The following is a 19824-nucleotide window of genomic DNA, read 5'->3' as shown; positions in this document are numbered from 1 at the left end:
TGGAAAGGGACAGTTTGCTGAAATGGTTCATTTCAAATGACTACAGAAACACTTTCCCTGAATGTTGATATACTGAAATTCACAGATGTTGGATTCCTTCTGTCACTGAAGGAAACAGTGTAGGCATTGCTTGAGAAGACAACTCGCTATGAGAGTCAAAGTAAGCTTTTTCTTTCTTTACCCATCAGGTTCCAATCCATCAGAATCTTAAAGAGCTCCTTGCCATCCGGACAGAGCTGCAGAAGAAGGTGGAAGAATTGCAGAGGGAAGCTGCCACACGATCCATTTCTTCCTCCTCTGATAGAGGTTCATCTCCTTCCCATTCAGCCACGCCAGTGCACACCTCTGTGTGATGTGTAATAAAAGCCATGTGAAAAAATTTGTGTCAGGTGATGCAGAGAGGAGGGTGAGACGCTTTTCCCATCACAATAGGATTGTGAGTGACTTGTAATTGCTATGATCTACATGCCTTACTCTGTGTCTGATATTATCATGATGAGGCCAAAAAGAGCTTCAATAGATGTGATGTATTTTCTTGTTGGCAGTTCCCACATGTGTTTTGACAGCTCTAGCTAAATCACCAATTGTGAAATTAAACTTTGTTTTGAACAACTAACAATTTAACCATCCTAAAAGGGAATCCATCTGCCAAGCAGACAGAAAGCTGCCTCTCGTGCCGCCTAGGGTACCATGCCTGGTTGAGAGAATCAGACAAGACGCCACGTGACGCTTACACAGAGCACAGGAGATTTTTCTGAATGGGAGCTCCGTACTTCCCTCAGTGATGTGTCTATTTTTCTGTTGTTGTTGCTAGAGCAATTTATTTTTTTAGGTAATGAATGCACTTGGAAAAGGATTTGATGTGTTTCCCAGTGTAGCCGGTTTTACGTTTCGACTAAACATGCCCTTAAGAGCGGTTGAAGTTAAGCCGGGTTTATCAAGTGCACCAGACCGGCTCGTATGATGTAATATATTTGGTACAGCACGCGGTTTAGGGTTTTTAATGCCTTTTGTACAAGCTGAAATAAAGTTTTTGGACTGTTTAGTTCATCGTTCAGTTTCAGCCTCCTGAGCCTTGGGGGTAAACTTAGGCAGGTCCAAGTCATGTACAAAGTAAAAAGTTCGTTTTGTAGCCAGTGGTGATGCCTGGGGTGGGAGTGACAGCCAGCTGTGTAAATTGTATAGTCTGTATAGCTCCACAGTCTGTGTGTTTTGGTTCACACAAAATGCAAAGCCCTGCTCATTTATACACATGTGTGTGTGAGATGCTAAACATATGCAGAATTCTGTGGGTTTTGAGTTCAGAAAACGGATCCTGCCTGTCCAAACTCTTTTGATGACCTTAACTTGTAATGACTTTGTTTGACAAAGATTTTAAACAATACGATCTTAATTGGTTTTCTTGAAATAAAGCCTCTTGGCTTTTTGTTTTGTAAGTTGCTGCTAGCATGTCTTTCCTCTAAAGTGAAGAGTTCAACTGTGCTTTCTATAAAATACACATTCCCAACTTTCTTTCCTCTCCCCTCTCCAAACATTCATTTGATTGCTATAACCTCCAGCCTTTAAAAAAATGATTCAGTGGCCTTTTTCAGAAGGCCCAGAAGTGGTTACCTGCTGACAGTTTTCCCTGGGATCATTTTCCTTGCTGTGTTTCATGAGAATTTGGTTCTTCTCCTTAGGCTACTTAGATACTGCAGCTCTGCATTTTGACTCATGCTTGTAGTGCTCCAAGTTCTAAGCCCCCCTCTTAAGAGCCAGTTGATTCTCTGTGCTAATTGTGTTTTTTGCTGCCTGTGGTATCACTTCTAACTTCACGTTTGTGCTTACTGTGGGCTGCCTCCTCTCTGTTTCTCTGCATTCATATGCGTTACGTGTAGTTGATGAGCTGCTGAGCACTTGCCTAACTTCAGCTGGCAAGGCTAATGTGCTGCATCCAGCCTTAGAGGTTTCCTGTGCAGTGCAGGTATTTCAACATGTTTTTTTTGTTCCAGTGAATGCTTTCTATATGAGATACTCACCTACAAGAACAAAGGTCGGGAAGGCTTGTCGTGTTGCATCTCTTAAGCAACCTCAGGCTTCTTATAAAGAGATGAAAGATGTTTTCCTGTAAAAATGGTTCTGCTGAACAGGATGCCAGCAGTGAATCTTACATTGCCAAAATATGTTGAGCTGGTATTGAATTCATCATAGTATCATAGTATCATTCAGGGTTGGAAGGGACCACAAGGATCATCTAGTTCCAACCCCCCTGCCATGGGCAGGGACACCCCACACTAGATCAGGCTGGACAGAGCCTCATCCAGCCTGCTCTTAAACACCCCCAGGGACGGGGCCTCGACCACCTCCCTGGACAACCCATTCCAACCACTCTCATGGGGAAGAACTTCCTCCTCACATCTAGCCTGAATCTCCCCACCTCCAGCTTCATTCCATTCCCCCTAGACTTATCACTACCTGAGATCCTGAGAAGTCCTTCCCCAGCCTTCCTGTAGGCCCCCTTCAGATACTGGAAGGCCACAATTAGGTCACCTCGGAGCCTTCGCTTCTGCAGACTGAACAGCTCCAACTCCTTCAGTCTGTCCTCATAGGAGAGATGCTCCAGCCCTCTGATCATCCTTGTGGCCCTTCTCTGGACACGCTCCAGTACCTCCACATCCCTCTTGTAATAGGGGCTCCAGAACTGGAGGCAGTACTCCAGGTGGGGTCTCACCAGGGCTGAGTAGAGGAGGAGGATCACCTCCCTCGACCTGCTAGCCACACTTCTCCTGATGCAGCCCAGGATCTGATTGGCTTTCCGGGCTGCAAGTGCACACTGAGAGCTCATGTTGAGCTTTTTGTCCACCAGCACCCCCAAGTATTCCATACTTGGGATTTCCTTCACATTTTAACTGTATTGAAAGTAAAGCACATTATCTCGAAAATGCAGTGCTAAAGAAAATCTGCTCAAGTTTTTCTCGTTATTGGTGCTAATAATCACAACATTTCCTCTATAATTATTGTAAAAGTGATGACTGGATTTACCTCAGGCATTCTGAGATTTTTTTTGTTAAAGCTTACATTCCCAGAGCTAAAATCTGAGCATAGAGTTTTGGTAGGAGAATACCAGTTACTGCAGCTGTTTATCAGATCCGTGGGGAGGGCACTGGGGGAGTTAGATGATGTGTAAGCACAATGGGTGTTCCAGGACGTACTTAGCATGGAAGTTTTCAAAGGTCTCATATTGCTCATAGATGCTAGTTAAAGCATAGTTTTGAAGAGGTGACTGACTGCTCAGTCTGCTTTCTGGTAATTAGTGTGTTTTGTTGGTTTTTTTTTTTCCTATTAACAACTAATTTTGTCATTATTTTTCAGTTTTTAATGAAGCAGTATTGAACTGGTTGAGGAGAGAGCAGAGCCCTGTTCCCTGATGATGTACCTTGGACACAACTATTAACTTCTGATGCAAAAGCTGGATCTTCATTGGCTTTGTTATTTTGTTTTGGCTCTGCTGGTGTAAAAAGGGGATGTGCAGAAATAGCAAGCAGTTAAATCTGACCTGTGGGATTTTCCTATTGTCAGTGACATGTGAGAGGGGGAACAGCCTGAACCCAGTGTCCCAGAATGGGATGAAGCCTTGGTAACCAAATGAAACATCATTCGGCTGTAAAGTAAGTTTAGTGAATCATCAGCATCTGACACCTTGCCATTTTAGTCCTCTTTCAGAGCTGAATTACACTTTTTCCTCTTTGTAGATAAAAGCAACTCTTTTGTTGTTTTTAATTAAAATGGAAGAAGGCTTTAAAGCTGGTAAACACTCCTGTCTGCCTGGGTTTGTTCCCTGCGTAGGCAGCCTTCCTCTCAAGGAGTTAAAGCTTGAACCAAGTGCTTGGTTTTTCTTGTTTTCTGAGAAAAGCTGCACTGATTCATACGCTGGCTCTAGCAACAGCAAAACCAGCTGGAAATAAGGAATCAGCAGCTCTCATTCATGTGCCTTGAGCCCCACAGCAGAGGACAAAGTAAGTGGGCAATTTAGAGTATTCCCCTTGAAGCATTTAGCTTAAAGCACAAAAACAAAAAGAATGTCAGTTTGCTGAGAGATCACATCTGCTGAACTAAGGGGGTATCAGAGTAGAAATCTTCTGACTGCCAGCTACTGGGCAGTGGGAAAGAGAATTTTATTTCTGCAAGAAATATGAGTCAGAAGTAGCTGGTTTAAAATATAAACCACCTTTCTTTTTTGACAGAGTAAGCACTGTGTCCTTATATGAAGGTGAAAATGCAGGGGAGAGTCATCTACTAGAGGTGAAAATCCAGAGGGGCATGCAGGAAGCCTGGGGTAGTGGAAAGACTGAAAACCAGATGAGCCTGAGGGCAGCCAGGGATGCAGGACACTCCCTGGAGTTTCACTGCTGGATGACCTGAGGCGAGTGTACACGTGTGTAAATACTTCGCTTTTACCATTAAAGTTGTCATAACGTTACTTGTGTTCTCACAAAGACCACTTGCTTTTGGTTTTGTAAATGAAGTTGTTAGTGTTCAGCTCTGGGGCTCCCCAGTACTAAAGAGACATGGAGCTGCTGGAGCAAGTCTGGAGGAGGGTCACAAAGATGACCAGAGGGCTCGAGCAGCTCTCCTGTGAAGACAGGCTGAAAGAACTGGGGCTGTTCAGCCTAGAGAAGAGAAGGTTCCAGGGTGACTTCATAGCTACTTTTCAGTATCTGAATGGGACCTACAGGAAGGCTGGGGCAGGAGTGTTTAGAAGGGCTTGTGGTCATAAGACAAGGGGCAGTGGTGGTTAAAAGAGCTTGTGGTGACATGAGGAGGGGTCGTGGGAGGTTTAGGTTGGACATAAGGAAGAAGTTCTTCATAATGAGTGGTAAAATACTGGAACAGGTTGCTGAAGGATGTGATTGAGGCCTTGTCCCTGGAGACATTCAAGATCAGACTCATCGTGGTCCTTGCCACTTGAAACTAGTTGGAGGTGTCCCTGCTCACTGCAGGGTGCTTGGGCAAGATGACCTTTGAGGGTCCTTTCCATCCCAATGCAATCTGTGAATCTGTGTAGTTGCAGAAGAGGTGATGGATGAAGACAATGCAGGCCACCACTGCAGTTAGCTTCCAATATGGGAAAAAAACACCCCAACCAACCAACCACAAAAATGAATCAAGTCTAAAATGTCTTAGTAGTCAACTTGTTTTATTTGGTGTTTTCCAATGGTAGTCAAATTCTGATTTTTACCCCATGAACCTTACAGACACATTTAGCAAAATTCATCTAACCTTACAGTGCAACACTGAACTTTCCATTTGGTGTAGCTCACTTCTGCATCAGCAAACAATATGCCTTGCTTTTAAGTAAGGCCTTCATGACAAAGCTGCTCTAATTTCATGCCTTTGTTTCTGAACTTCATTCATTCCTGAACCTCCTGTGTTGCAGAAGCAGATTTTTAAAGCCTTAACCCATTGGTTACTTTATTTTATCAGAACTTCCACTTCTGCCACAACAAATGAGTAAAGAACAACAATGCAGCACTTGTAAGGGTCCATTAGTGGGCTTGCATGAAAATGAGTCTACAGAGCCAAAGAGATCTGAAATTCATGTCAGTATTCTCAACTGAAGAATCTAAAAGGACAAAACTACTACAGTATTGCTAAAGGTCAAAGGAGCTGCTACAGTATTGCCAAAGGAAAATGCAAGGAGCAGACAGGATAAACACCAGGAAAGGAGCTAGTGAAACCCTCCCAATTCTCTGCTTTCTCTGCAATTGAGAAACCCTAAGGGAATCATTTTATTAAAACCAGCTTTAGGTAAGCCGAGGGGAGGTGTGGCAGTAAAAAGAGCTCACGGCACAGGTAGTAGCTAAGCTCTCAGGACAACTCTTAAGTGTATTTTTTTGACTCGTGCAAAGAAAGTCATCCTGATTTTCCAGTCTTTTCTGGCCTTTTGTTATAAAGGCTGAGGAAGTTCATGCCAGGAATACAGAACCTAAGGGCAGGATTTGAGAATTCCATATCCCATTGGAAAGAGAAGAGCTACGAATCAAATGAGGGGCAGGTGTTTCGGAACCTGGGTCACTACTAGGAAAATACAGAGGAGTCCTCTCCTTTGCTGGAATGCCTACAATATGGATGACACAGGGACTCCCTGTTTCTCAGAGACTGCTCTGGCACTTCAGATGGAGGAGGAGACAAGCTGCAATCAATTTAAACCTTTACTGACATTTAGATGTTAAGACTTTTGACTTTTGTCAGGTTTTGAAGAGAAGACCCAAGTGTGATTTCTCCAGTGTGGTATTTGTTGGTATTTTCCTCTTTGAATCCTAGAGAAAGAGATCTTGAATTCTGCTACTGTACACTTTGGAGGAAGTATTCCCTTTCACTGGGCATTTTTGGCTTTCCTCATACATAGAAATTACACCAAGGCATTAAGTGTTCACCAAAGCCATAGAAAAGGCCCTGAGGAAAGAAGCTACTTCTGAGTTGTAAAAAGTGTGTGTGTAGGGGGGGGGTGTTGTAAGTGAAACAGCCATGGTTTTGGTTGGGGTTTTGGTTGGTGGTTGTTGTTTGCTTTGGTTGGGGGTTTTGTGTGATTTGGACGCTTGTTTCTCCTCTGTTCTTGTGTTAAGAGTTTCCCAGAGGAGGGGCAAGTGCCTTAACATCCCACTGCACTGTACACTAGACAAGCAGGGAGGGCACAGTGAATGCTGTAAAACCAGTGAGCGGCATCTACTGAAAACACCATCACTGGCAAAAGGAGAAATGGAATTGCAGTTGCTTGATCTAAGCCAGGACAATGGCTCCTAGTGACCAGGAGTGCCAGGGTGTAACACCTACAATAACTTTCTCAAAATATTTTTTCATGCTACAGCTCTCAAATGTATTTGGCTAAGAAAGAAAACCAGGAGATGGTACTTGGTAATGGAGATGCCAAAACTCCACTGTGTGGCTTTATCGCACCTGAGCTCCTGCTGTGATGATCCAAATCCTTCCTCCAGGAAAATCCTTCTCTGGGAGTAAGCAAACACAAAGTGCATCCCAGCTCTAGTTCCACCAATAACTACTTTTTGGTTTTTTTTGGTTTCTAATCCAAACACACTTGGAAAGCAAAGCAGCAGCAGTTTATAGATAGCAGTGCTGTTGTGTGAGGCACCATTTATCCCTAGAACTCCTCTCCCTCACAACCCCGGTGGCTGTTCCGCTAGAGCTAGTGTAAGGCTTTAAAAATGCAAGTGTTAAAAAGAGCATAAAGAATTGTGCAGCTATTGCAAAATACTTAACCATGCTACTAGGCAATTTCCTTTCAAATGGAGCTATTAGGCAGTGATGCTCCTAGGCTGATTCACCTCCTGGCCAGGCCTTCTGTAAGCTGTGTCTACCTGAAAACCCTGAATTTTGTACATCAAGCTGAAAAGCTTCTCTTTTTTTTGCTTAAATATACATACATTCACACAGTGTGGGGTTTGCAAAACAGTACAAAATGCAAACATCTCAGGTTTATATATAAACAGTGAGTACCTTTCACACCTTGTGAAGTGCATTCTTCTTCACTTGAGAGCATGCTTTGTAGGCAATCATTGATTTGGATAAATGCATCAGAAAGTGGCAGTATCACATTTTTAGCAGTGATAAAAAAGGGCTGGGGAGGAATTGAAGACACAAACACCAATTCTTGCAAGATAGTGAAGGTCAGGTCTCGATACCGGTTCCGCAGCACTGAGGAGGGTTGTGTGAGCTCTTGCTCACAGGGATTGGGGTGGGGGCATCAGCGCGGCCTGGTGCTTCCCAGAAGGCTGCAGGAACCCCACGCAGGACAGCAGTGGAGCACCATTCGCTCAGGAGATTCTGCCTCTTTCAGAGGTTAGCAAGTCACACAAAGGATGAAGCTTTATATCCTTTTGCTGCCTCAGATGCCAGAGTGCATCTTGCTAAGCTTGACCTCTCTTGTGGTAGTGAACATTACAAGTTGTAACAGACACTTACTGTATTTTCTTTTGCATTAAATCTGTAGTATGTTCTAGTGAGAATGAGAGCTGAACCTGCCCTTGAAAGCATCCAAACACAGAGTTTTCCTTTCAGCGACAATGCAGGTAGACAATGTCAAAGGCTTGACTAAAGTCCAGGTAGACAATGTCCATGGCACTTCCCTCATCCACTAGGTGTGTCGCCTTATTGTCCTTTCCTGGCACCCAGGTCAGACTGACATGCCTGTAGTTCCCTGGATCATCCTTTTGGCCCTTCTTGTCAATGGCTGTCACATTAGCTAGCCTTCAGTCAGCTGGAACCTGCCCAGTTAGCCAGGACTGTTGACAAATCATGAGGAGTGGCTTGGTGAGCACATCTGCCAGCTCCTTAAGTACCCTCTGGTGGATCCCATCCAGTCCCATAGACTTGTGCACATCTCAGAGGCACAATAGGTCGTTGATCATTTCCTCCTGGATTGCGGGAGCAAGAGTCTTTGCACGGTTGGCTTTGGATTGCTATGTACAGGCACTTCACTGTCCTCAATCCTGTAAGCCCTTCAACTTCTCAAAAAAGACCTTGTCCCTTAATTAAAACTGACCACTACTGAAGCACCTTCTGTTTGGTTTGCATACAACTGGATGTTAAACCTACACTATGACTTTGCTGTAAACATAATACCTCTTTACAAAAAACTACACAAATGCTACCACTCTAACCCTAAAGCCTAGAGCAGTAAGAAGCCAGTTCAAGCCTTAGTACACATTAAATAGCTTTGGAGTCAAATTAAATAATAAGCTAAATTACAAGCATGTAAGATCTCCGTTTGCCGCTGACTGATTCCTTTCTAGCCCCAGGCCATGCTTTTACATCTTTCCACTGTCTTGTTTTGGTGGTTCTGCTGACTGTGTTTGCAGTACTGAATATTTAACTAGGGAGAGAAAAAAAAAACAACAAACACAACAGATGATGAGTACAATAGCACACAATGGAACCAGAGTGCAAGCAACGGGTGCCCAGTACTGGCTGGTTGTATGTGACAGTGGAAAAGCCTTTGTCACAGCCTCAATTATCTTAGGAAAGAAGGATCATGGTTTTCTTGTATAAGCCACTCATGATGGCTGAAAACATTAAAGCTAAATATTAACTGCCAGCATTTGCAGCATGAGCTCCTTGGTCTCTTACCATGGCTTTCCTTTGTGTGCAATAGAGCAGGGGGGGGAAACACTGCAGTGGGTGTTTCACAAAAAGCTGAAGCGTCACCTAAGTGGTGTCTTCATCAAAGAGATGCACTGACTAAGTACAGCACAAGGGATGTTAAGAAAGTCCCTCAGTAAAGCTGCTTTTGTGGCTGGATGCAGACAGGGTAAGAAATGCCAGGTTCTCACCTTGGGGTTCCTCGCTCACAACGGCTTCCATGTTTTCTCCCTTCACATATTCCGCATTAAGTCCCTCTGCGAAGTAACAATAAAGAAAGTGAGCTGGGCGGGTAGAAACTAAAAATCATCTGCTTTGATGTCTTGCCTTAAAAACCCTGGTAATAGGGCCTAGCTGCTGTGAAAGCCAAGATACCTTTTTGCAGCCTCCTCTGCATTAACAGCAGTATAGAAATACCAGTAAACCACTCAGTGCTGAGGAAGTGTTGCTGGATTTTAAAGTGACCACACAGGCTTACCTAGAAGGCACAGCTTCTAGCAGCAGCCCCTTTCTCTGAGTCTCTGGTTTCATCTTTCTCATGTGAGGCAGCAAGGCTAATCACTGTGCTAAGGCTCAGCCAGGAGAAGCATGGAGGAGCGACAGCTTCTGGACAGGGCTGCTGTGTAGCAGTGGCTGCGGCTCAGCACAGATAGATGGTCTAGTTCTCATTAAGAGCTAAGTTATGCAGAGCTGCAAGAAGCTGGGCTGTGGTGATGAAGCAGGATCCCAGTGGGGTGTCAAATCCTGAGTAAGTCCTTTATTTAAATGCAAAGAAGTCTCTGGTGTTTGCAACAAGTGCAGCCCAGGCAAACAGGCAAGGCTGGTGGGGAGGCAGGTGGCTGCAAGGTGGCAGTGAGAGGGTGTGCAAAGGAAAGGAGGTGGCTCTGATCACCCTGGTCCAGATCAGAGTTGCAGAAGATTCAGTTAAGACTGTTCAGGATGCATCACCACACCTCAGCCGTGCTCTGTAGCTTCTCTAGGACCTCTCTGGAGAGAGGCAGAGACATGAGTCCTGCGCTAACCATTGTGCCCTGTTAGGGAGGGAGCAGGATGGAGTAGGGACCATGGTGGTTTTCAAAGGAAGGCTGAGGCAGTCCATACTGTGGCCAGCCAACATGCACTTTCAGGCATCTAAACTTCATATGCATCCAAAGGCAGCACAAAGAGTGGAAGGGACCCACTATGCCCTACCAGCAGGTTTTGACAGGGCTCATTTGTACCTCATGGGGAAAGAGGAAGGCAGGGAGCAGTGCTTGAGCCAAAGCAAAACCATGCAATGGGAGGCCTCATTCAGCAATGGGGCAGCTGCTGCCACCAAGGCACAGGAGAGAAGAAAGTTTTCTGCAGCTGACTAAAGGAACCTCCATGCCAGCACAGACACTGCAGTCTGTGGCTGGCCAAGCTGTGGAGGCAGGAGGGGACCTGCCAGAGCAGCACTTGATGACTCCTGTCCTGCCTGGGCATAGCAAAGTGGCTTGGGGCAGAGGAGCGTGGGCTGAGCCGTAGCCCAGGGCACAGCAGATGTGGTGTAAGGAATGAAAGTGGGATAAGAGCATTAGTCAGCATCGTACCTCTCCTTTAGAGGAACCAGCAAATCCTGGTCAGAAGAGGCTCAAAACCAAGCAATGGAGCCACACTTGCCACCACAGGAGGACAGCTGGGCAAGGAGAAAAGCTGAGCCTGTCCCTCTGTGCTTGAAGGGTGTGGTCATCACACAGCACTGCTGCCTCCTCCAAGACATGTGTTTTGCTGGGATAACACCAAATGCAATTTATGTTCTTCAGTGAAAAGCCACATTTGCAGTAGCTGACGGCTCTCAGATTTCTGTCATGCATTGCAATGCATCTAAGGCCTGACATTAGCCCAGCATGCCATGTCTGATGGCTTAAATTAATCCTCCTTTATAATTAACTTTAATTTCCTGCCGCCTTTCTGGGGCTTTGTGTCTCTCAGCTTCCCCCTCATCAAAGCCTTTACTCTTTTTTTTCTTTGGTTTAATTATTTATTCTTGCCAAAATATCATTTAAGTGGGGGGAAACATACAAGGGTGTTTCATTCCATCACATTCATTTGACTTTTCCTGCTGATCTAATTTACCAAAATGCTCCTGTTTGTCTCAGGCACAACTGGGAAAATAGCACCATTCCAGCAGAAACTTCCAACCCCAAACACCCTTTTCCCCCCAGAGCAAAGGAAACTTGCAGATTTCAGCTGATGAATTTCAAAAGAGCTTTCCTGCATCTGTTTACAACCCACCCCAGAACAGGCTGCAGGAGCCCACCATGGCCAGGCTGGAGCTGTGAGGTGAGGCTGTCGGGGCACCCTTACACCGAGCAGCATTATGGAGCAGCTGATGCACAAGGTGCCTCGTGAGAGCATGAAGCTTTGCTGCTTAATTTGCCCTTAATTGCAGTGATTGCTGTAGGACTGTGGGAGGGTGGGGTAGGGAGGGCTGGGCTGCATCACTCACAGCTGCAGGTGCTTGTTCGGTTTCCTTTGCTTCTGCCTGGTGATTTTTTACCTCCTGCTGAAATTTTAGGTGAGTTTTTGTTTTGGGGTGTATTTCCCCTCCTATATTTATCTTATTTGGTGTCAGCATGTTCATCTTTGTCCTGGCTGTCTGTGTGAGGGGCTGTGCACAGCCTGTGGAGTGGCAGTGGGTGCTGGGGATGTTGGTGCTGGTGGGTCTCTGCCTGTGCAATGCCTGACCAGGTGGGGTGCTTCATAACCCATGGCTGGGCTTTGCTCTGCCAGCTCTGGGTCGCTGGATGCCTGACAGCAAATGGCAGTGGGATTCAGGGGTCACATGGGTGGGTGTTTACTCTGTACCCCCAAGGTGCTCGATGTGGGGGGACTTACGCTGGATGCTGAAGCAGAACTTCTTCTGCTGGTAGGAGATGTAGCTGGAGACAGCCCCGATGAGTGCCATGGCCAGGCCGCTGGCTATGCCGGCGATCGTCCCTGTCTCCACTGCTGTGCCTGTGGGGTGCAGAGAGCAGGGTGCTGTGCAGCAGGGGTGCACACACCACCCAGCCCAGCACACCACCAACCCCCTGGCCCCGGTGGTACCTACCTCCGTAGTTGTTGTCTGTGCCACCCCCATCACCTGTAAGAGACATCAGCCTGTCAGTGGCCCCGCATCCCTCTGCTCCCTCCACCTCTGTGCCAGGCAGCCTGAGAGGGAGCAGGGAGAGGGGCAGCAACCTGGCCCCAGGGGTGCCTCCGGGTCGGGGACTAATGTCTCTGCTGTCCCACACCTCTGCCTGGCTGCCCAGGGTTACCCCTCGCTGTTTCTCAGAGGGGTCTGAAGCTGCTCCTCTCCCCCACCATGTGTGCCTGGAGGGAGCTTTGGGATGAGCCTCTGCAGAGGACACCTCTGCCTGTTAACCTCAGATTAACCTCACCCTTGCCCCATGCCACTGCTGGTGTAAAGAGCAGATAAATGAAACACTGTCTGACAGTTACACAGCACACTTGTGCCATCACAGAGGTGACTGGATAAGCTCCATAATGTCAGGGGATCTTCACTTGGCTTGAAGTCTATTTTAAAATCACCTTCCCTGGAGAAACAGGGCTGGGAGGAGAAGCTACTCCTGCTGGAATCTTCAGTCCTCATTGAGTCACTTGCATCCTGAATTTATGGAAGCAGGTCAGCATTGTATTAATGTCTCTAATGCAATTTGTCCTTGGCACGGGGATTCATTAATTGTTGATTGGCCTTGTGGTGTTCATCTCTTTACTCAACTGCTTTTAACATTTAATGCTGTGGATCCTTGCAAGTGTGCAAGCTTATCCCACTCTTGCTGGTTTCCTACCCTGTTTCAACCATTGGTGGTTGCATAGTGGAAAGCAAGCAAAGGCTTGTGCCCTCTCACAGCACAGGGTTGGGCATCTGCTTTCAAGGTGGATGGGAAGGTGCAGCTCCCATCTGCTCTGGTGGCAGCTGGAGCTGCAGAGCCTTTGTGAGATCCAAACCATGCACCTCCATCCGCTGGTATCACGTGTGACCATGAAGGACAGAAATGTGTCCCACCCTGTTCCCATGACTGAGACCTCCATAGCCATCAAAGATGAGCACCACTCTGCTCAAGGTGGTTTCTAGGAGTGTGACTGACATGGGGATTATTGCCCAAGCTGTGACTGCTACAGCAACCAAAGACACATAGGTCACTGCTTACCCTTCTTCTTGTCCGGGCTGTAGCCGCCATCCACAATGTCCGCCAGGTCACTGTCTGAAAAGGCTTTAAATACAACAACAACAAATGGTGGTTGGCACCCAAAGGGAGACATGGCCCCAGTGGGAGGTAGTGGCCATGGGCTTCACAGGCTCCATGACATATAGGGAAGCTTATCCTCTTAACCTGCACAAAGCCAAATTGTCCCAGCAAAACACCAAAGCCTCCTTCCCAAAGGAGAAAATGTAGCCAGGGCTGCCTAGAAAACAACACAGCAGGAAGGAGAAATAGTGTGTGGCTGGCTTGGGATGAAAGAGGTCCCCAAAACCAATTGCCTTTGGATAGACAGGGCCTGGAAACAAGGCTTTTGGGGGATTCTGGGTAGGGGTCATCTGTAAGCATCAGACACCCAGGGTGGGATCGGCCTCCTGCAAGCCCTTGCTCCTGGGGAAATGTTCCTCTGCTGGGCAGAGGCTTCTGTCATATGATTATTTTCTGCAGAACTCTCTGGCTGTTTTGAAGAGCTGTGTGTGGCTCTCTGTGCACCAAGGCCCAGAGATTTAAACCAGTGGACTCCCAGTCAGACAGATAGATTATCCCAGGGTCCTGCAGGCAGAGACCTGACTCTGCCTCTTCCCCAAAGAAAAAAAGAGGTCTAGTGGAAGAAGTGAGCACTAGCACATCTTGGCACAGGTGAAAATATGTTGCAGAGGGAATGTTGTGCAGGACAGGCACAGAGAAGCATGGCCTGGGCATCAGCAGCTGAATGAGTGGAGCTGTTGAACTCCTTGGTCCTAGTCCCAGAGGGATCTTCACAGTGCAGCAACATGCATGATGGGAGAAGAGATCAAACAATGAGCCAGCAAAAGGCTCCTTCTCTGATGCTGTGCTTTGGGAAGGGTTACCTTTGCCACAACAGCTTGAAAGAGACTGCCCTTATTCACCAGCTTCCCACACAAAACCAGACTTGTGGTGTTAGTAATGAGCGTGCAAAGAGAACCCCCCTGACTCTCACAGAACTTGGAGAGGGCTGAGGCAGCCCAGGGTGCAGCAAGGCCAGAGGAATCACGTGCTGGTTTGTGATGGGTGCCACGTTCCAGCAGTTCAACACCTCAACCTTTGCTGAAACCTCAACAAGCCCAGAATATCAAAGTGCAGACAAGTCACCTAGTTAAGACAACCCAATAAAATACCTGAGCATTAATTACACGTGTGAGCAGGGGATATGGCCATCTCGACATCCATAAACTAGCCATGCAAAGTCTGCTTTCCAGCTCAAGTGCTCAAGGGAACAATCCTGGCAGACAAGTGATTCATTTACCAGAGGCTTTTAGAGATGGAAAAAACCCTCTCCCAGCCTGTAGTGTGTGCTATGCCAGGCCTTCAGCCTGCTCCAGATTTATGTCTTGGCAATGGCTGCGAACCCCAACAGCACATGCCCTTGGTTAAATAGCTGTCAGGTATGTGGACAAGGGGGAACTTAGCGTGATCATCATATTTCAATGGGTCAGAAGAGACCCTGGGAAAGAAACCTGCAGACAGGCAACAGTTCATTAGCCAGAGCCCCTCTTTGCCAAGGACCACTGAGGTGGGGGCTCCTTCCTCCCCGCTGGAAGGCAAACCTTCCCCTCCTCTGTGTGGGCAGGGAAGAGGCAGCAGTGCTGGCTGCAGCCAGGTGCCTCGGGCAGGGAAGCCCCTGGGTTTCTCCTTACGCTGTCACTTGGCAGGGGTAGTGCCTGGCAGTGACAGTGTGTTCCCAGGAGGGGCAGGGCAGGATCTCCTGCAGGCCCTGGTGGCGAGGGGAGGGGAAATCTACATACCTTCACCTGGCTTTACATTCGGTCTCCCAGCATCTTTCCCATCGTTTTTATCATCAAGGGCATCAGCCAAGTCAAAATCCATAGGATCCTTTCCTAGGAAACGACATGGGGGTTAGCAGTGCTAAGGGACTCTGCAATAAATGAATTAATCAAGGGAATGCTTAGCTTGGTCAGGTAAAAGTGCTGGTGAAAGGGATGAAGCCCCCTGACAGAAGCACCTCCTAGTTGTGCTCTGCAGATCTTCCAAACCCATCCTGTTTCATGTCCCTGCACCACTGTGGTGAGAAAAGCCATGTTCTCTCCACAGAGTCTCTCACCATGGCTCGAGTACCAGGCAGTCAGATAAGTCAGGCTTGGTAGGAAAGGTCAGAGCCAAGCAGGTGCTCCCCAGGGCTCATTAGTGAGGGGGAAGGAGCTGGCTGTGCTCTGCTGGCATGCAGGCTGGAGCCGCCTGAGCCTTGACTGCGTGGTGCCACTGCCCCCCACTTGGCACCCTGAGCAGCCTGGCTCCAACACAGCAGCTATTGTGCTGTGCCATGGTGCACTGTGCCACGCCAGGGAGGACAGCATGCCTGCAGCCTCACATCAGGCAGGGGAATGCAAAATGGTCCAGGATCCATCGAGACCCCCGAGGGAAGTGCAGGGAAATGCTGAGATGCTTTGTCTGCTGTGTGGGTTTTCCTCCCAAGGTGTCTGATGTGAACAGAGGGGGCAAAGGGTCACAGTGCCGCTGCCATGGCCCATCCCAAAGCCTTTGTCTGTGCAGCAGTGAAGTCAGGGCAAAGCCATGGGAATTGGGGAGCTCACACTCACCTGGTTTATACTTGGGGGGAGCCCTTGTAGTTTTTGGCTGCTTGGTTGTGGTGCTGTGGATGCCATCCCAAAAGTTGTCTGAAGGGAAGGAAAAAATCCAAGAGCTCAACATGACATTACCCTGGGAGGGGAGCTGCCTCCTTCAGGGAGATTGGGGCTGTGCTGGGGCAGTTCAGTGCTCTGGTCTCTCCACAGCTTCAGCTGCCCTTGACGCCAGGGGCACCTCCTGCCCATTGGTGCTCTCAGGATGCCTCAGTGTGGGTGGTGGGATCTCCTGCACCAGGCCTGATGTCAGTGGGTCTTGAATTTGAGAAGGGTTGACAAGCAGAGCTACCAAGAAACACCACCTAGACATGCTGCAGGTGGGACACATGCTGCCACCTGTTCCTGAACGCTCTGCCACCTCGAGGGCAGCCCTGCACTGCCAGCTACCTGTGGCACACAAGAGGACAACCAGGCACTGCTGGAAAGATCCTTAAGGATGTGCTTCTCTGTTGATGAAGCTCCCCACCCAACAGCATTTTACAAATGCTGCTTGGCAAAGCCCCCTGGTATGGCTCAGGCAGGACATGGGGACAGCAGGAAGGAAGGATGGTAAAATGCCAATGATGATGCTCCTAGCACATCTCCTCTGCCAGTTCTTCTATGAACAGTGGAGCAGGAGGATGTGATCACCTTTTAAGGACCTTAAAAGGTGACCACCTTTAGGACAAGAGGATATGGCCCCAAGTTGTGTCAGGAGAGCTTTAGATGGGGCATAACGAAGAATGTCTTTGCAGAAAGGGTTGACAAATCCTAGAAGAAGCTGCCAAGGGAAGTGGTGGAGTCACCAGCCCTGGAGGTATTTAAAAGATCTGTAACTGTGGTGCTGAGAGACATGGTCTAGTGGTGGATTTGGCAGGGCCAGGCTAGGTTGGAAGTGATCTTAACAATCTTTTTCCAACCTAAACCTATGAAGTCACCTGTTGCTGGAGCTGGTGTGTCAATGCTGGATCCCAGCTGCCCGGCTGCTGGGGTGGCTCCTGGTTACCTTGGGGAGCATTTTTCCCATCCAGAGCCCCAAAGCTGGGCACACATGCACCCTCCCCAGGGCACAGGGAGCTCTGTAGTACCTGGCTTGCCTGGCCTGGGGAAGGGCTTTGGAGTTGGCTTGGGTGGTTTGGTGGTAGTCTCCGCAGGGGTGTCAAAGTAATCAGCCAAATCAAAGCCTGTGTGGGAGAGAAGGGATTGTTAAACCCCCCATAATGTTATGGGGATGGTGTAAGGCTTTCAGGACACTTCCCCAGCACGGCAGCTCTGTGGGTGCTGCACAAGAGTCACTGCACCATGGCCCAAGGCCACCAGCTCTGGTGTCGGCATGAATGACACCAGGCTGAGCAGCCCATGCACAGGACAGGGACCAAAGCACAGCAACCCGCCACGGGAGCCCTTTGGTGCCATCACTCATCTGAGAAGCACTCCCTGGGGAAGAAGCTTCAGCCTCAGCATGCATCCATTTCTCAGGGAGAGTTTATTGGCTCCAAGAGCCTCTCCTTTAGGCTGCAATCCAAATGCTGAAGCCCTGTGCATGCTTCTGGCACTTGGCTTTTCTTGTCCCAAGTGAAGACCACAGTGGCCAAGGAGCTGGACAGTCAGATTTGCGCCAAGATCCTCATGCAGGGCAAGTGGATTCACTCGTGAGCGCTCCCCTGCTGCAGTTTATTTTGGGCTCCTCTGGCAGGGTTGAGCAAGCCTCAGCTCTTGTGACTGCTCTATATTTAAGTAGGTGTGTTTGGCCAGAACTGCGCCACAAGAGCTGCCAGCAGTCAAACTTGGGTGCATTTAAAGGAGCTTCCCCAGCCAGGGCAGGTGCTGTGGAGCTACCCAGCCAGCACATCTGACAGGCACAAGGAGCTGAAGAAACAATCTTCCCTGGCTTTGGGAAATGCCACTAGGCTGGGCCTTTCTGTAGAGGTTGGGGCTCCCTTGGAGTGAAAAAAAGAAGGAAAATATCCTGTGGGTTCGTTCCTGGAAGGAAAGCCAGCAGGTGCCAGAAACAAAAGCCCTTGTGTAGCTGAGGGATGATTTGTGTCTTTCCCATTAGGATACTGCAAAGTGTGCAAAATTCAGCCTTGGCTGTAAATGCTCCACTGCCACTTGCCTTCAGCATGGACAGAAATATCAATATTGCATTTACTTGAGCTGTACAGGGGGAATGCACATCTGCATGCTGCTACCAGCTCTCTTATGAGCAAGCAAAGGTGTCCCAAAGCCTCTGCTAAGGCAGCAGCACCCAGATGCACACATGCAGCTCATGGTTACAACCCTCATGAGAAGCAAATCTCGTGCTGTGCTTAAATGAGATACATGGAAGGAGGTCTCACCTGTCCCACCTGCCGGCTTCTTGGGGCCTTTGGGAGTGGCTGTGACAAAACAGATGGGGGAGGAAAATGTTAGTCATGGGCATCAGCAAAAATGTGTCACTTCTGGTTTGAAAATAAACGGCAAAGATTTCACCACAAGCTTTCCAGCTGACCATCATCTGTAAACTTGGAGCCCAGAGCCACCAAACCCACCACACACAGCACGTGGGGGCAAGGAGTGGGACTGCCGTGCACCAGGGCAAGAGGCTGCAGCTCCATGCAGCACTGAGCCCAGGGCTCTGCAGTGGCTGAGGCTGAGGCTGAATGCTGCCACTGTGCAGGCCAGCAGCCCACCACAAAGAGAGCAGAGAGCTGCAATGAACTGCTCTGAGGGAAGACTCCTGGAGACAACAGTAAACAGAGCAAGAATAGATACTGTGCAGAACAGTATGAAAAACAAGGCTAGGCTGCCAGTGTTTTGTTGTTCCCTGCTGGTCTGTTAGACGACAGACAAATTCCAGCGCTGCATTTTGTATGGGGGGTCTGTCAGCTGGAGGGATTCTGGCGACACCCCAGCTCCCCTGGTCACCCCTAAACCCCACTCTGCTCAGCATGTGGAGGGGGTGCTTTTTATTTTTTAACACCCCTATAAGCCACTATCTATTAATAGTGGCTGGCATTACAAGTACATGAATAAATTATGAGCAGGAGTTGTGGCTGCTCTATTCCCATGAATTTCCATTTGCGCCTCTGAATACCAGAGTGCTTCTGCTGGGCTTCATTTCCAGCGTGCTGGCACAGCTTGATAAGACCTAACTCCAGACCCTTCATCTGCTTTTATTCTGGGCTGATGTGAAGTCCAGAGTGGGATGCAGCAGCTGGGAGAGGCTGTGGGGACAGTGTTGACTCTTCTTCCACTCACAACTAGAACTCCATCCTGGAGAAACACTGCTTTCCCTCTGCATGAGGTGGATGTAGGGTGTTTCTAACCAGGTCTCCCCACATGCTGTATTCAAGGGCTTGCTGGGCAGAGGTGATGAGGTAGTCTATCACTGGAGGAGCCTTGGAGGCGTGCTTGGTGCCATGGTTTAGTTGATTAGATGGTGTTGGGTGATGGGTTGGACACGATGATCTCGAAGGTCTCTTCCAACCTGGTCTATTGTATTCTAGCCTAGTCTAGTCTTTCTATTCTATTCTACTCTATTCTATTCTATACCTGCCAGCACTCTCCCACCAGCATCAGGCCCCAAAGAACAAATGGCCTCTATTAATACCTGCTTGTTTCCTCCTCTTCAAAAAAAAAAAGAACAAATAAATGTAACTTACGTCGCTTGGTGACAGTGTCAAGGAGGGCATCTTCTAGGTTGAAGTCATCTGAGTCGTCCCCATGACCTGGAGACAAAGAATCAGCACTGGTTGTACTTGCAGTTGCCTTTAAACATGACAGGGCTAGGCTCATTTGCTCCAATTGCTTTAGTTTTTAGAGAACTCTCTGGGCTTTTCCAAGCCTGACCCATCACCGGTGATGAGGAAGACATC

General features: G+C 48.2%; 2 protein-coding genes across 5 annotated transcripts in view; one reads left to right on the top strand and one right to left on the bottom strand.

The window, feature by feature from the left end:
* MTMR1 (myotubularin related protein 1) overlaps window positions 1–1436 on the top strand; it is a 45974-nt gene extending 44538 nt beyond the window's left edge. For all 4 annotated transcript variants that reach the window (XM_068152187.1, XM_068152184.1, XM_068152185.1 and 1 more), the window contains one exon: window positions 189–1436. In XM_068152187.1, the coding sequence (XP_068008288.1) occupies window positions 189–353 (165 nt within the window). In that variant the 3' untranslated portion in view covers window positions 354–1436. The remainder of the gene's footprint in view (window positions 1–188) is intronic.
* A 3723-nt stretch (window positions 1437–5159) lies between these two features.
* CD99L2 (CD99 molecule like 2) overlaps window positions 5160–19824 on the bottom strand; it is a 33428-nt gene continuing 18763 nt past the window's right edge. The window contains exons 2-11 of the mRNA XM_068152182.1: window positions 19612–19677; window positions 18307–18345; window positions 17056–17151; window positions 15944–16021; window positions 15131–15223; window positions 13314–13376; window positions 12209–12241; window positions 11995–12114; window positions 9327–9392; window positions 5160–8869 (exon numbers count right to left, since the gene is read on the bottom strand). Coding sequence (XP_068008283.1) covers window positions 8805–8869; window positions 9327–9392; window positions 11995–12114; window positions 12209–12241; window positions 13314–13376; window positions 15131–15223; window positions 15944–16021; window positions 17056–17151; window positions 18307–18345; window positions 19612–19677 — 719 coding nt within the window. The 3' untranslated portion in view covers window positions 5160–8804. The remainder of the gene's footprint in view (window positions 8870–9326; window positions 9393–11994; window positions 12115–12208; window positions 12242–13313; window positions 13377–15130; window positions 15224–15943; window positions 16022–17055; window positions 17152–18306; window positions 18346–19611; window positions 19678–19824) is intronic.

Source organism: Melanerpes formicivorus, unplaced genomic scaffold (assembly GCF_026170545.1).
Source record: "Melanerpes formicivorus ecotype bairdi unplaced genomic scaffold, bMelFor1.0.p_v2 SCAF_22, whole genome shotgun sequence".
NCBI lineage: Eukaryota > Metazoa > Chordata > Aves > Piciformes > Picidae > Melanerpes > Melanerpes formicivorus.
Note: the sequence above shows the minus strand (reverse complement) of the source record. Positions and strands in the feature narration are given on the sequence as shown.